Below are 16,316 nucleotides of genomic sequence, written 5' to 3'. Positions count from 1 at the left end.
TATAAGTGAAGGGATATGATCTAGTGTTTGTTATGGAAACATGACGGCAGGATTATCAATGCTGAATGTTCAAATATAATTTGACGCTGAAGATGGACAACCAAAAAGATGATGGTGCAAACTGGTGTTAATAAGGTCAGTACTATGGTGAGAAATGGCCTTAGAATCATATATCATGTTGTAGAACTGACATGTCAGGGTTGAGCTAGGAAACAGCAGAAAGCAAAGGTAGGATTTATTTATAGGCCACCAAATGATTTGAGGTTAGTTTTGGAGATGCAGCTTGGAAGCAGGTCCTTCGCCCCACCGAGTCCAGACCTACTATAGATCACCTGTTCACACTAGTTCTACGTTACCCCACTTTCTCATCCACTACCTACACATTAGAGGACAATTATCCTAGAACACCCTTTAAAGAGTGTAATACATTAAAATGGGGGAATTTAATCTACTGTTAGATTGGTCCAAATCAAATTAGAGATAAGGTGAAAGATGAATTTAAGGAAATTAAGAAAATAAGGGGGGAGATGGCTATGGCCCATTTGGAAAATATTCATCGTCTTACCTTTCAAAGGCCAGCCTTAAAGAAATGCATAATTGACAAAAAAATATCCATTGCTGGCAGGATAAATGAAAGATTATGCTGAATTTGGGAATAGGTTTATAAAGCTGTCACAAATAATAGTAGGCCCAAAGGATTGAGCAGAGTCAACATGGATTTATAAAATGGAAGACGATTGACTAGTCAATGAGGATATGACCAGTTGAATAGATAAGAAGACACCAGTAGGTATTTAGATCTTAAGAAGGCTTGAGGTAATATTTTAACATAGATCAAGAGTAGGTTACTGAACAGAAGTGTGGCAATAAACAGACATTCTCAAGTTGGTTCTCATTGACTCAGATGGAACATAGAACAGTATCTCCCAAGAACAGGCCCTCCCCCACAATGTCTTTGCTAAACATGATGCCCAAAAAATGTCTTATCTACCGGTGCATAATCCATATCCTTCCATTTCCATAAGCCTATCCAAAAGCCTCCTAAATGCCACTATAATTTCTGCCTCAAACACCAACTCTAGCAGTGCGTTCCAGGCACTCACCACCCACTGCATATCTTTGAACTTTGACCTTCTCACTTTAAGCCATGCTCTCTAGTATTTGATGTTTTTCCATCCTACCGTAGATCTGCCTCTAATAATCTTGTATATTTCTATGAGGTCTCCGCACAATGTCCGGCATTCCAGAGAAATTAATCCAAGTCTGTCCAATCTCTCCCTGTAGTTAATACCCACTAATCCAGGCAACATTCCAGTAAACCGCCTCTGCACCCTTTCCAAAACCTTTATATCCTTCCCGTAGTGGGGCGACCAGAACCATACGTATCCAATATTCAAAATGTGGCTTATCCAAAGTCCTACAAGGCTGCATCATGACATCCTGATTCCTATACAATGTCCCAACCTCTGAAGGCAAGCACACCCTATGCTTTTACTATTCTATCTATTCGTGTTGCCACTTGCAGTGAGCTATGGATTGGACCCCAAGATCTCTCTGTACATCAATGCTGTTGAGGGTCATGACATTAATCTCCTTACATTTGACCTCCCAAAGTATAACACTTCGCATTTGCTTGGATTAAATTCTGTCTGGAATTTCTTCATCCATTTCGGTAGTGATCTATAACCTGCTGCATTCTTTGACAGTCTTCCTCACAGTGCATGGCCCTAGCCATCTTGGTGTCATCTGCAAACTTACTAAGTGGCCTGTCTATATTTGCATCCAAGACATTCACAAACAGCAGAAATCCCAGCACAGATCCCTGTGGAACTCCACTGGTCACAGACCTCCAGTCTGAATATTGTCCTTTCACTACAAACCCCTATCTTCTATCAGTAAACCAGTTCTGAATCGATATGACCAAGTTACTGTCAATCACGTGCATCTTAATCTTCTGTATCGGCCTACCAGAGGGGACTTTATCAAACACATTACTAAATTCCATGTAGACAACATCCCTTCCCTCATCGACCACCATTGTCACCTTCTCAAAGATTCAAAACAAAGTAGCTAAGAGATTGGTGATTAGGTGCCACCATTTGACAACATGTATCAGTGATTGGGCTAAAGGAACCAAATGTCATATTTCCAAGTTTGCTGCTGATAGTAAACTGATTGTGATCTGGCAGGAGGAGGTAAAGATATTTATGGGGGCATTGACAAGCTGAGAGTGTCGGCAAGAGCATGGCCTACGTCATTTTTAAAATGGAAAAATATGAATGCACAAAACAAAGCAGAGCATCTTTTAAGTGGAGGAGATTGGATTGATGTCTAACAGAACCTGGGTGTCCTTGCATTGAAGTCACTGAAAGCCAACATGCTGATGCAGTAAATGATTAGCAAAACAAATGGTCATTTATTATTAGAAAAGGATTTGAATATAGGAATAAAGATGCAAGGCATTGGTGGGATTCGATTTGTAGTATTATCGTCAATTTGGAGTAGAGCTTTGTTCTCCCATAAAGGATATATATTTTCCCTAGAACAAATGCAACAAAGATTAACCGGTTTTGTTCCAGAGATGGCAAGCTTGCTGTACATGGACAGATGAGTAGACTAGGCTGCATTCTTTAGAGTTTAGAAGAAAGGACATTTCATTGAAACTTATCAGGTGCTTTCAGATTGAACAGACTGGATACAGAGGATGTTTCTCCAGGCGGGAATACCAGGATCCAGATGATATAAATGATGTCCAGGTTCACAAGTACTTCATTATTGTTTGGTCTTATCAGCTGCACATTACCATATATAGATTTGTTTCATCGGAGATCATGTTCGGTACACATGCCGTGGCCCAAAGGGCCTGTTCCTGTGGCGTACAATCCTTGAAGGTCTCTGTACTGATTAAAGATAGATAGATGAAATGATTTAAGTTCTATTCCAGTCTGAGCTTTCAAAAAACTTTGTGTGCATGGATACGTTTTGATTGTGACCATGAGGTTGAACCACATTGCTCTTTAGAATGAAGCAACATCAGAGGCAATGTGGGGTGATGCCGCATGGTACATCAGGGATGTACAAAGGGCAAAGAGGAAAAATCAAACATCAGATGGAAGTAGTGCCTAAAATAATGTTATTTTCCCCTTTGCTGTCAATGGTGATCGTGTACAGCTGTACTCACCAATTGCTATATTGGAGATTGTTGGTGTGTTACATCAGATGGACAGTGTGCAATGTGAGATTACTATTGGGGGGGGGGGGGGGGGGGGGGGGCATGGGGGCGTGGGGGGGGTGGCACGATGCACTAAAAGTTGAAAGTTATTCTTTGGATATGATATCAGGAAAAATTGGATAAGATACCTTTAGGGCCATTATTACATACAGTGCTTTCAGAACGTATTCAGACCCCTTCACTTTTTCCACATTTTGTCACGTTACAGACTTATTCTAAAATAGATTACAGTTTACAGATTACAGATTACAGTCCCGGTGACAAAGATGCACCTGTGCCGAAGACGAATCCCCATTTTGAGTTACTAAATTTTGAAAAAAAAAGATTCGCCATGGTGGCGGCCATTTGCATTGCTAACGGTCTGGTGCTAATGGTCTGATGAATCCCACAGCTCAGCTCAAAACCAGTCGGGGACTGGAATCATCTGAAAATCAGTGGAGTTCCCTCGGATTTCTTCTCAGCGGTCTGTCGGGAATGTTGGGTGTTATCGGACAAGCCACCACTGCTTTCGAAGCTGCTCCTGGTTCCCCAGGGCCTAACCTTTAAAGTGAAAAAAGCTGGCCACCAGCAGGTTGGTGAGGGGAGTCAGACCGGCCACTAGATTCTCCAGCCGGCCACTACTCGCTCTGTGGACGAGGCTGTTGGTCGACTCTTCAACCACTCGGGGCTGGCTGAAGTTGGCACCTTCCAGCTGCACCTCAGGATGAAAGCGCCAGAGGCTCTGGACGATGCTCTGGCAAAGCCTCAGACCCTCCTGGAAGATCATCCTAGTGCCAGTGGACAGTGATGAATGTCCTGGGAACGCTGGCTGTCCCTGATCTCTCCACAGCTGCTGTTGGAGAGGCCCAAAACGTCATGGAATTTGTCAGTGGTTGACCCCTCCGCACCCAGTAATAGACTGGCCAGCACCATGTGAAGGTACGGAGGGGAGAGCACCGTGGTCCCGGATGCCTGTTTTGCAGACATCATAATATGGGCAGTGTTAAACAATTTACAGTGTGTATATATAGGAAGCGTTAAACAATCTTTTTCACATAGAGAGTTGTGAAATTCTCTGCCTCAGAGGGTGGTGGAGGCCAGTTCTCTGGATACTTTCAAGAGAGAGTTAGATAGGGCTCTTAAAGATAGCCGAGTCAGGGGATATGGGGAGAAGGCAGGAATGGGGTACGGATTGGGGATGATCAGCCATGATCACATTGAATGGCGGTGCTGGCTCGAAGGACCGAATGGCCTACTCCTGCATCTATTGTCTATAGGCCTATGAACAATCTAGCCTTCGGCCTACAAGACGTAGGTCATTTTTCGGGCTTTATTTTAGGGTAACAAACAGCGTCTTCGACGTCGGGAAATATGGTAAATTCATTTTTTTTAATCATCAATCTGCACACAATACCCCATAAAAAAAAAAGCAAAAACAGGTGTTTACAACTTTTTGCAAAATAGTTAAAAAGAAATAACTGAAATATCACATTTACATAAGTATTCAGACCCTTAGTACTTTGTTGAGGCACCGTTGGCAGCGATTACAGTCTCGTCTTCTTGGGTATGACGCTACAAGCTTGGCGCACCTGTATTTGGGCAAGTTCTCCCATTCTTCTCTGCAGATCCTCTCAAGCTCTGTCAGGTTGGAAGGCCACCAAATTCAAGTGCAGTTTAAATCCATTTCAAGCAGGGTGCAAGGCCACCAAATTCAAGTGCAGTTTAAATCCATTTCAAGCAGGGTGCAAGGCCATCAAATTCAAGTGCTCTTTCATGCCACCAAGCAGGGTGCAAGGTCACCAAATTCAAGTGCAGTTTCCGACCACTTCAAGCAGGGTGCAAGGTCACCAAATTCAAGTGCAGTTTCATACCATTTCACGCAGTGTGCAAGGCCACCAAATTCAAATGCAGTTTCAAATCATTTCATGCAGGGTGCAAAGCCACCAAGCTCAGAGAGGATAGAGCCTTCTCATTGTCCATCTTCAAAACCAGTATTAAAACACATTTATATTCCTTGGCTTTTGACCCTGCTTGAGACTTTGCTCCTGTTTTAGTGCTTTTAATGTTTTTAATTTTATTGTTTTTACTCTCTCTTTTAATGTTTTTATTGTCGTGTAATAATTTTTTGTCCATGATTAGTCATGTACAGCACTTTGTTGCAACAGTGGTTGTTTTTAAAGTGCTCTATAAATAAAGTTATTATTATTATTATTATTATTATTATAAATGCAGTTTCATACCATTTCATGCAGGGTGCAAGGCCACCACATTCAAATGCAGTTTCATACAGTTTCAAGCAGGGTGAAACCACCATAAAACCACACATAAACACCACACTCACAGTTCAGTAGACATTCAATGTGTTCAGTTGATTCACAGCTCAGTCAGTTGCGACCTCTCCCTCCCCCATCATGCAGAGACTGAGCCACATCCACACTTCCGGGTTTTATAATCCTTCCCCCCTCCCACTGGAAGGGGTGTGGCCTTCATGGCGTGATTGACAGGAGAGAAATTCTCAACATTTTTTAAACACTAATAATACATATCTTTCATTGATGGGAATAATCCTCTGCACCCGATGAGCGGAGGGGGTCTGAGTAAGATGGCCAAAAATCACAGCCGTAAATCAATATACAGTGCAAACAGGAAGCTGTTAAGTTTAGACTTTTAATAATTTGCCATTTCAAACCAACCACCACAAACCATTTACTGTGCTTTATTTCAAACCAACCACCACCAACCATTTGCTGTGCTTTATTTCAAACCAACCACCACCAACCATTTGCTGTGCTTTATTTCAAACCAACCACATTTTCATTTTCAAACCACATTAAGGGCATTCAAGGTCAGTAAAATCACACTCACAGTTTAGTAGACATGTGTTCAGTGTTATTCACAGCTCAGACTGAGAGATGTGTCCCTCTCGCACCCCCATCTTGCAGAGACTGACTGAGGCACTCAACACTTCCGGGTTTTATAGTCCCTCCGGAAGGGGCGTGGCCTTCAGGAGAGAGAATCTCAACCTTTTTTAAACACTAATAACTCTTTATTTTTCATCAAAGGGAAAAATCCACTCGTCCTGCACAGCGGAGGGGGACTCTGAGTAAGATGGCCAAAAATCACAGCCGTAAGTGGCAGCGTTTTTTCTAAAATCAATATACAGAACAGGAAGTGGTCAAGATCAGATTTTTAGTGATATAGATAAGAGATAGTTTCCTTGATTGATATGCTAATGAACCAGCTAGGGAAATGGCTAAGATGTTATTTTATGGTATGAGATAGAATTATATTGTTAATTATGTAAAGGGGCCTTTAGAGAGAAATTACCATAGAAATTTTGACAAAGGAAATTATTAAAGTAAAGGGGGAGTACACAGTGGACAACTTGGCAAATTCATTACATTCACTGACTCATCTTTCCAAGGCCAGCCTTAATGAAATAATGCATAATTGGCAACAAAAAAATCCATTGCTGACAGGAGAAACTAAAGATTGTACTGAATTCAGAAAGAGGTTTATAATGTTGTCAGAAATAATGGTGAGCCCAAAGTTTTGGTGCACTTTAGATCTCTGTAAGGAAATAGAAAATAAGAGTAAACTGGTTAGCAATATAAAAAATTAACTGGAGGTGTTTATATGTATGTAAAAATGAAAAGATCTACAAGGACAAATATGATTCCCTGCAGACAGGGATGGGATCTTTTTATGGTAGAGTGAAAAGAAACAACGAAGGATTAAACAAATGATTTGTATCTGTGCTGGAGGAATTCAGCAGTACAGGCAGCATATGTGAAGGGAAATGGACAGACATTGTTTCCCGTTGGCGAAGGGTGCCTGGCTTGCTCAGTTCCTCCAGCACGCTTAGTTTCTTGCCCAAGATTAAGATTCCATTATCTGCAGTATCATGTCCCTCCTTCTTCGCTCAAGATGACAAAACAAACTCTGCGTGATCTTGTAAAATTGGAAAAGGGTATTAGCTTAAAAATTATTAGAACATTTGTGAGCATAAGAGCCAATAAATTCCAACAACCCAATGGGCTGGGAAAATAATGAAATCTGTAATGAAAAATGTGACAAAATATCTTAAAGAGAGTGTGGATTAAAAAAAAAGGAAGATAATTGACTGATCAATGAGGGTATAACTAGTAGAATAGATAAGACACCAGTGGGTGATTAGATCTTAGGAAGGCTTTTTAATAAGATCGTACATGGAAAATTGATGTACAATGTTAGAGCAAGTTGAGATGAGGTAATATTTTAACATAGATCGAGAGTAGGTTACTGGACAGAAGGTAAAGAGTAGCAATAAACAGACATTTCTCACGTTGATCCTCATTGACTCAGATGGTACATGGAAAATAGAACAGTACAGCACAAGAACTGGCCCTTCAGCCCACAATGCCTGTGTTGAACATGATGCCCAAGATCTTCTCTTATCTACCGGTGCATAATCCATATCCCTCCAAATCCATATGCCTTCTAAATATTATATCTGCCTCAACTACCAATCCCCCATTTTACTGTATGGACATAAGAAACTGCAGATGCTGGAATCGGGAGTAAACAATCTGCTGCAGAAACTCAGCAGGTCAGGCAGCATCTGTCAAGGGAAATAGACAATCTGAAGAAGAGTCCTGACCTGAGATGTCACCTATCGATGTTCTGCAGAGATGCTGCCTGACCTGCTGAGTTAAAAGTTCTTCACTTTGGGTCCTCCAATTAAGAAACGGATGACCAATGATCAATAAAGGATTGTAAACAAGAGACAGATGCTGAAATCTATAGCAAAATAAACTATGACAACTCACAGTAAGAACAATCAGTATCCGTGGAGTTAAAGCAATGTCTCAGATTGAGAAACTGCATCAGACAGAGTGCAGAGGGAAATAAACCATTACTGGTATAAGGTTCTTAATGCCTACTAAAGCATGGTTTGCGTGATGGTCTGTGCTGCATCAATTATCTGCAATTTCCTGCGGTCTTGGGCATGGCAATTGCCAAACCAAGTTATGATGCATCCCGATAAGATACTTTCAACGTTGCTTCAGTTGAACTTGTTAAATCATTGGCGACATGCTGAATTTTCTCCTTCTGCGGTGTACGTAGAGTCAATGTGATTAGACCTGGATAAATTGCTGGTGATATTTATGCTTAGGACCTTAAAGCTCTCAATCATCTTCACTTCAACGCTGTTGATGCAGATTAGGACGTGTCCACCAGCTCACCTCCCGACGACGAGCTCCTTCATTTTGCTGACATCAAGGGGGAGATTGCTAATTTAACACCATATTACTAAGCTCGCTCTCCTTTCTGCATTCAGTCACAATTTTGTTCGAGATCCGTCCCATACCATGGTGCATCTGCAAACTTGTGTATGAAGCTTGGCCATACACAAGTCTGCAGAGAGTTTAATAAGGGGCTGAGGATAGAGTTTTGGAGGGCTCCAGTGATGGGAATTATTGTGGACCATGGTTTTGCGCGGTGTCCTTGCAAATTGCAATACATGGGTCAGGAAACTGAAGATCCAGTTGCAGAGTGCTGAGTCCTAGGTCCAGGAGTTTGGTTGGAATTCTGGTGTATAGAAATGAAAGGGAGTGGCGAGAGTGTAGAAGATGATAGGAAGAACTAGATTGGGAGAGGGCAGAGGAAATGATGGGCAAATGTAGCAGGGAGTGTGGCTGAGGCTGGTAGGTGATCTCCATAGCCCAGAAACCTCTCCACCCAACCCTCCCAATCTGATTCACTCACCTGCTTCTGTCTCGCTCCTCGTTCTAACTTCTCCATCCTGGCTATGTTCCCTCTACACTCAGTCCTGATCTGTAACATTGACCATTCCTTTGCCTCCACAGATGTCGCTTGTCCTGTTGTGTGTGGCAGCTTATTTTTTGCACTGGTGAAAACTGGCATTACTTCCTCCTAAATGGCAGAGGCAACCTATGGGGCTGGGGCTGGGGGTGGCTGAGTGAGTGTTTCCACTGGGAGTTACTTTGGTTAAGAAAAGCTACAATTACACCAGAAAAGTAGCTCAGTCACTGCATACAAAAATAATTAGTGTGAAAACCTTGACTTTAGTCTGTAACCTTTACAATTCTGGAATTCTTTGCAGTAAAATATAACCATATAACCATATAACAATTACAGCACGGAAACAGGCCATCTCGGCCCTACAAGTCCATGCCGAACACATTTTTTTCCCCTTAGTCCCACCTGCCTGCACTCGTACCATAACCCTCCATTCCCTTCTCATCCATATGCCTATCCAATTTATTCTTAAATGATACCAATGAACCTGCCTCCACCACTTCCACCGGGAGCTCATTCCACACCGCCACCACTCTCTGCGTAAAGAAGTTCCCCCTCATATTACCCCTAAACTTCAAAATACTGTAGTCATTACACATTTTCAACACGTTAGAAATATTCAGGACACAAAGTGATGGAGTAACTCAGCGGGGTCAGGCAGCATCTCTGGAGAACATGAATAGGTGTTTTGGGTGGGGACCCTTCTTCAGACTGATGGGGGTGGATAAGAACAAACTGGGAGGGGCCAAAGTGTGGCAGGTAATAGGTAGACATAAGTGAGAGGGGTTTTGATAGATGATTGGAACAAAGGTCATAGATTAAAGCCTGATCAATGTGAAGCCTGAGGAAGGAAGGAATTATTTGCCACAGAAGGCTGTGGAGGCCAAGTCAGTGGATATTTTTAAGGCATAGATAGATTCTTGATTAGTACAGGTGTCAAAGGTTATGGGGAGAAGGCAGGAGAACTGGGTTAGAAGGGAGAGATAGGTCAGCTATGATTGAATGGCGGAGTAGACTTGATGGGAGAATAGCCTAATTCTACTCCTATATGTTTATTAGTACGTTAAATGTATGTTTTTAGTGTTCTTTCGCTTGTTTTATGTGGGGGGTGGGGAAACTTTTTCTAATCACTTACCTTTTTCCATATCGTATCTCCATCCGCCCTGCGGCCTAACATCGAGGGGTTGGCGGCCTGTGCTGGAGATCAACGAGAGCTCCACTGCGGGGCTTTAACATCGTGGAGCCTGCAATCCCTTTGCCAGGGATCGGCCTCGGAGCTCCACCGGAGCTCGGTGCTTGTGGACTTTAACATCACGGAGCCCGCAGTCTCTGGTTAGAGACCGACATCGGGAACTCCAGGCCGCGGGAGTTTCGACGGTCCCGACGCTGGAGTTCAATCACCCCGACGCAGGAGCTTCGATCGCCCAGACACGGGGGCCTCGACCGCCGGCTGCGGGAGCTTCGATCGCCCCAACGGATTGCGGAGCCCGCAAACTCTTTGCCACGGATCGACCTCGGAGCTCCAGCTGCTTGTGGACTTTAGCATCACGGAGCCCGCGGTCTCTGGTTAGAGACTGACATCGGGAACTGCAAGCAACGGGAGTTTCGACCGCTCCGACGTGGGAGTTCGATCGCCCCGATGGTTCGACTGCCGCGACCGCTGGAGAAGAGGAAGAAAATTGGACTTTTTTTGCTTTCCATTAGTGAGGATTGTAGGGAATCCATTGGGGTGGATGTTTATATTAACCTTTATGTAATTATGTGTCTTGTTGCTTCTTTTCATATGACTGTATGGTCATTCGCATATCACTGTACATTATTTGGTACACGTGACAATAATACTCCCTTTGAATCCTTTCCTTATGATCTTAAAGAAGGAGGGGAAGGGGAGAAATAGGTGTGTCCAGGTGAGGGGCGAAAGGAGAGGGAGGAGTTGTTAGAGGTTACATAAAATTGGAGAATTCAATATTCACACCGTTGAGTTGTAAACTACCCAAGCTGAATATGAGGTGCTGTTCCTCCAGTTTGCATGTGGTCTCACTTTAGCAAAGGAGGAAGCCCAGGACAGAAAGGCAAGAATGGGAAGGGGAGTTAAAATGATTAGCAAATGGGAGATACAGTAGGCCTTGACAGATTGAGTGCAAGTGTTCGGCAAAACGATCGCAGAGTCTATGCTTGGTCTTGCCGATGTACAGGAGCCCACATTGGGAACACCGGATGCAGTAAATAAGGATAAAGAAGGTGCATATGAACCTCTTTCTCAGCTGGATGGACTGCTCGGGTCCCTGGATGCAGGCGAGGGAGGAGATATAGGGACAGGTGTTACATCTGCGGTTGCAGAGTAAAGTACCTGGGCAGTGGGTGGTTTTGGTGGGAAGGGATGAGTGAACCAAGGAGTTCAAGAGGGAGTGGGCTCTGCTGAAGGCGGATGTGAGAAGATGTGACTGATGGTGGGATCACGTTGAAGGTGGCGGAAATGTAGAATGAAGTGTTGGATGCAGAGCCTGATGGGGTGAAAGGTGAGGATCAGAACTGTATTCTTATTCCATCTGGGGGAGGGGTAGCATGAGCAGAACAGAGGAGACGCAAATGAGGGATCCATCCAGGACAGAAGGCGGATAACCACGTTTACTAGAGCAAGAGGACAATGTGATTGGGGATGATCAGGCATGATCAGATTGAATGGTGGTGCTGGCTCGATGGGCCGAATGGCCTACTCCTGCGCCTATTGTCTATTGTCAATATAATGTCCTAGAATGGAAAGTCACATCTTAGGAGCAGATGAGGTGAAGTTGAGAGTAGGGAACAGCATCTTTGCAAGAGGCAGGGCTGGAGGAAGGGTAGTCCAGATAACTGTGGGAGTTGATAAATTAGTGGTAGATATCAGTCAATAGTCGCCACCTTATGAGGAAGACAGATCACAAAAGGGGAGTGGGGTGTCAGGGATAGTATCTGATCTGTTCCAAAGTTGATTTTAAACCATTAAAGAAATATTCAGATCTGGGCTAATGCCAAAGTGTTTTTAATTTATCTGCCTGGAATCTAAATGCAGAAATTAAAGTGGCAGCTATGATGACACAAATTGTGCTATAAAATCATAACTTTAATAAAGTTAAATTTGTGTTGGAGGGTTGCTCCAAATTAAGTTTAAAGTCAAGTCATGCTTTTTGTTCATTTGATTCTAGTATATCCATGAAAAGCTGTGAAATAGTGAATTAACAAAAAGGAGAACCGCAAATTTGTTAATTACTGAAAATACATTTGATTCAGACCAAGGCTTATTTTGAACCAAAGTTAATTTTAAATCATTAAAGAATAGAACAGAAGATGCTTCCATTGTCATGGCAGCCTCTTTCAACTCTTGCAGCTATTCGAGTTGTCATGGATGCAACTCGTTGATTGGTCTGGGCCATGGAGAGGGGTCGAGTTGATCCATCGACATGCGGCCTCGAAGGAGGGTTGTCCAACTTCCAGACTATGCCGGATCTGCAAGAACTAAGAAAAATAAATTCTAGTATGGATTTGAATAATAAATATTGTTTACAAGTCATTTATTTCACAGAACATAACCGATATTAAATTCACAATCATTACACCAGCTGCAGAGAATCTGTAGTACATCTTACTCTTCCTTGAGGCCTTCATTTCAGAAGATATTGTTTTGTTTAGCTCCACTGGACAAGGAAGAAACCACGGCCAGGACCAAATATAGAGCACGAATCAGTAAAACTAAATTAATTGCCTCCCAGCCCAAAATCATAGATGGTAGGAACGCAATTCTGATGCCAGCTCAGTGCCCCACTTTCAACAAAGCAAGAGCTCTGAAAAGAAGATGCTACCTAATACAACCCAACCAAAAATATGGTAGGGCACTGAAATGAATATAAGCAGATGGGTAATACAACTGTACAAATAGAGCCTTCTGACCCATCAAGAATGTACCCAAATTAGATTTATGTATGTTAAAAATATAAACTGCTTACCTTTTGTTGCATGTTAAAATTTCATTGCTCTGGACAGTACATTCCTCCAAGTTAGCAGTTTTTTCTAAAATGGTCTTTCCTGATTTCCCTCTGAAGATCTGATTTTCTTGCACGGATCCTTTAGCTTGGTCCAAGATTGCAATCCCATAGTCGTGAAGAGATTGGATTCTATTCTTTGTCACCTGCAGCAAAGTATATTGAAGTGTTATTTCGCACACTTCCCGACCCAAACAAACCATCCCTTCTTCTAATCAACCACAAAGCTCAGCTCATTTACAAATCTCCCCAGCTCAGTCAATGGCTCCAAATTAATGGCTTCATTTAAGAGGCAAGAGTTTTATTGTCCCATATCATGAAATGGAACAATGAAATGTTTACTTGCTGCAGCACAACAGAAATGTAAATAGGTAAAAAAGTAAATAGACAATAACAGTGCAAAGTCAAAAATCATGCCTCCAAGTCTATATAGTTCAGAGCCTATTTAGAGGTAGAAGTGTTTGGAGGTAGCCTGGTGGTTGTAGGGAAGAAGCTGCTCCTGATCTTGGATGTTTTCAGGCTCCTATACCTTCTTTCCAATGGCGGGAGTGAAATGAGACCATGGCCAGGGTAATGTGGGTCTAAATCAAATTATGTGAAATCATTGGACAAAGTCAGCAGGGATTTACGAAAGGTAAATCATGTCTGACGAATCTTATAGAATGTTTCGAGGATGTGACTAGTAGCGTGGATAGGGGAGAACCAGTGGATGTGGTGTATCTGGACTTCCAGAAGGCTTTCGACAAGGTCCCACATAAGAGATTAGTATACAAACTTAAAGCACAAGGCATTGGGGGTTCAGTATTGATGTGGATAGAGAACTGGCTGGCAAACAGGAAGCAAAGAGTAGGAGTAAACGGGTCCTTTTCACAATGGCAGGCAGTGACTAGTGGGGTACCGCAAGGCACAGTGCTGGGACCCCAGCTATTTACAATATACATTAATGATCTGGATGAGAGAATTGAAGGCAATATCTCCAAGTTTGCGGATGACACTAAGCTGGGGGGCAGTGTTAGCTGTGAGGAGGATGCTAGGAGACTGCAAGGTGACTTGGATAGGCTGGGTGAGTGGGCAAATGTTTGGCAGATGCAGTATAATGTGGATAAATGTGAGGTTATCCATTTTGGTGGCAAAAACGGGGAAAGCAGACTATTATCTAAATGGTGGCCGATTGGGAAAGGGGGATATGCAGCGAGACCTGGGTGTCATGGTACACCAGTCATTGAAGGTGGGCATGCAGGTGCAGCAGGCAGTAAAGAAACGAATGGTATGTTAGCTTTCATTGCAAAAGGATTTGAGTATAGGAGCAGGGAGGTTCTACTGCAGTTGTACAGGGTCTTGGTGAGACCACACCTGGAGTATTGCATACAGTTTTGGTCTCCAAATCTGAGGAAGGACATTATTGCCATAGAGGGAGTGCAGGGACGGTTCACCAGACTGATTCCTGGGATGTCAGGACTGTCTTATGAAGAAAGACTGGATAGACTTGGTTTATACTCTCTAGAATTTAGGAGATTGAGAGGGGATCTTATAGAAACTTACAAAATGCTTAAGGGGTTGGACAGGCTAGATGCAGGAAGATTGTTCCCGATGTTGGGGAAGTCCAGGACAAGGGGTCACAGCTTAAGGATAAGGGGGAAATCCTTTAAAACCGAGATGAGAAGAACTTTTTTCACACAGAGAGTGGTGAATCTCTGGAACTCTCTGCCACAGAGGGTAGTTGAGGCCAGTTCATTGGCTATATTTAAGTTAGATGTGGCCCTTGTGGCTAAGGGGATCAGGGGGTATGGAGAGAAGGCAGGTACGGGATACTGAGTTGGATGATCAGCCATGATCATATTGAATGGCGGTGCAGGCTCGAAGGGCCGAATGGCCTACTCCAGCACCTAATTTCTATGTTTCTATGTTTAATCAAATTTAAATTGAGCAAAAACAGTCCCTTTGCACATTTATTTCAAGTATTTATGTTTTGATCCAAGAGCAATTTTAAATGAATACAGGTTTGCTGCAATGTCAGTAGATGACTTGAGCTGTAGAGCCATTCAGCACAGAAACAGACCCCTCAACCCAACTCGTCATGCCGCCTAAGATGCTCCATCTTAGCTAGTCCCATTTTTTTGTGTAGGCCTATATCTCTCTAAACCTTTCATATCCACGTACCTGCTATTTTTTTTTAAATGCTGTGATGGTACCTGCCTCAACTACCTCCTCTGGCAGATTGTTCTATATTCCCACCACCTTAAAAGTTGCCTCTCAGGTTCCTATTAAATCTTTTCCCTCATCTTCAACCTATGTTTTCTGGTTCTCATTCCCTACCCTGGGTAAAAGATTCTGTACATTCACCCTCTCTATTCCTCTTGATTTTAAACACCAATATAAGCACCCTGCACTCCAAAGAATGAAGTCCTAGCTTGCCCAACCTCAGATTCAGATTCAATTTAATTGTCATTGTACAGTACAGAGACAACGAAATGCATTTAGCATCTCCCTTGAAGAGCGACATAGCAAACGATTTGAATTTAAAAAAAAATAATAAGTGTCCGGGGGGGGGGGGGGGGGGGGGGGGGGGGGGGGGGGGTGATTGGCAGTCACCGAGGTACGTTGTTGAGTAGAGTGACAGCCGCCGGAAAGAAGCTGTTCCTCGACCTGCTGGTTCGGCAACGGAGAGACCTGTAGCGCCTCCCGGATGGTAGGAGGGTAAACAGTCCATGGTTGGGGTGAGAGCAGTCCTTGGCGATGCTGAGCGCCCTCCGCAGACAGCGCTTGCTTTGGACAGACTCAATGGAGGGGAGCGTGGAACCGGTGATGCGTTGGGCAATTTTCACCACCTCTCGTAATTTAACGTAACCTCTCCCTATAGCTCAGGCCCTCGAGTCCAGGCAAGATCCTCGTATATCTTCTCCGCATCCTTTCCAACTTAATGACATCCTATAGCAGTGCGACTAAAACTGAACACAATACTCCAAATGCAGCCTCAACAATAACGTAACGCTGTAACATAACATCCCACCTTCTATAAATAAAAGATACAAGCACTCGGGCACTTTGTGTCCTTTTATGTACCCTAAGGATGCTGCCGAACTGACACAAAGTGCTGGAGTAACTCCTTGGGTCAGGAAGCATCTGCCTACCTGACCTGCTGAGTTACTCAGACACTTTGTGTCTTTTTTTTGTAAACCAGCCTCTGCAGTTCCTTGAGTCTATACTATACTCAATATCCTGACTGATGAAGTCCAATATACCAAAAGCCATCTTTACCACTCTTATTTACCTGCAACACCACT

The 16,316-nt window shown here is 43.2% G+C and overlaps 2 protein-coding genes across 3 annotated transcripts in view; both read right to left on the bottom strand.

Annotated features, from left to right (window-relative positions):
* Nucleotides 1-16,316, bottom strand: part of LOC129695600 (zinc finger and BTB domain-containing protein 5) — a 413,756-nt gene that overhangs the window by 68,571 nt on the left and 328,869 nt on the right. The window lies entirely within an intron of this gene.
* fbxo10 (F-box protein 10) overlaps nucleotides 7,390-16,316 on the bottom strand; it is a 64,044-nt gene continuing 55,117 nt past the window's right edge. For both annotated transcript variants that reach the window (XM_055632698.1, XM_055632696.1), the window contains 2 exons: nucleotides 12,997-13,178; nucleotides 7,390-12,508 (listed from right to left, as the gene is read on the bottom strand). In XM_055632698.1, coding sequence (XP_055488673.1) covers nucleotides 12,322-12,508; nucleotides 12,997-13,178 — 369 coding nt within the window. In that variant the 3' untranslated portion in view covers nucleotides 7,390-12,321. The remainder of the gene's footprint in view (nucleotides 12,509-12,996; nucleotides 13,179-16,316) is intronic.

This window comes from Leucoraja erinacea, chromosome 3 (genome assembly GCF_028641065.1).
Source record: "Leucoraja erinacea ecotype New England chromosome 3, Leri_hhj_1, whole genome shotgun sequence".
Classification (NCBI taxonomy): domain Eukaryota; kingdom Metazoa; phylum Chordata; class Chondrichthyes; order Rajiformes; family Rajidae; genus Leucoraja; species Leucoraja erinaceus.
The sequence above is the reverse complement of the archived record's forward strand: the minus strand, read 5'-3'. Positions and strand labels throughout refer to the sequence as shown.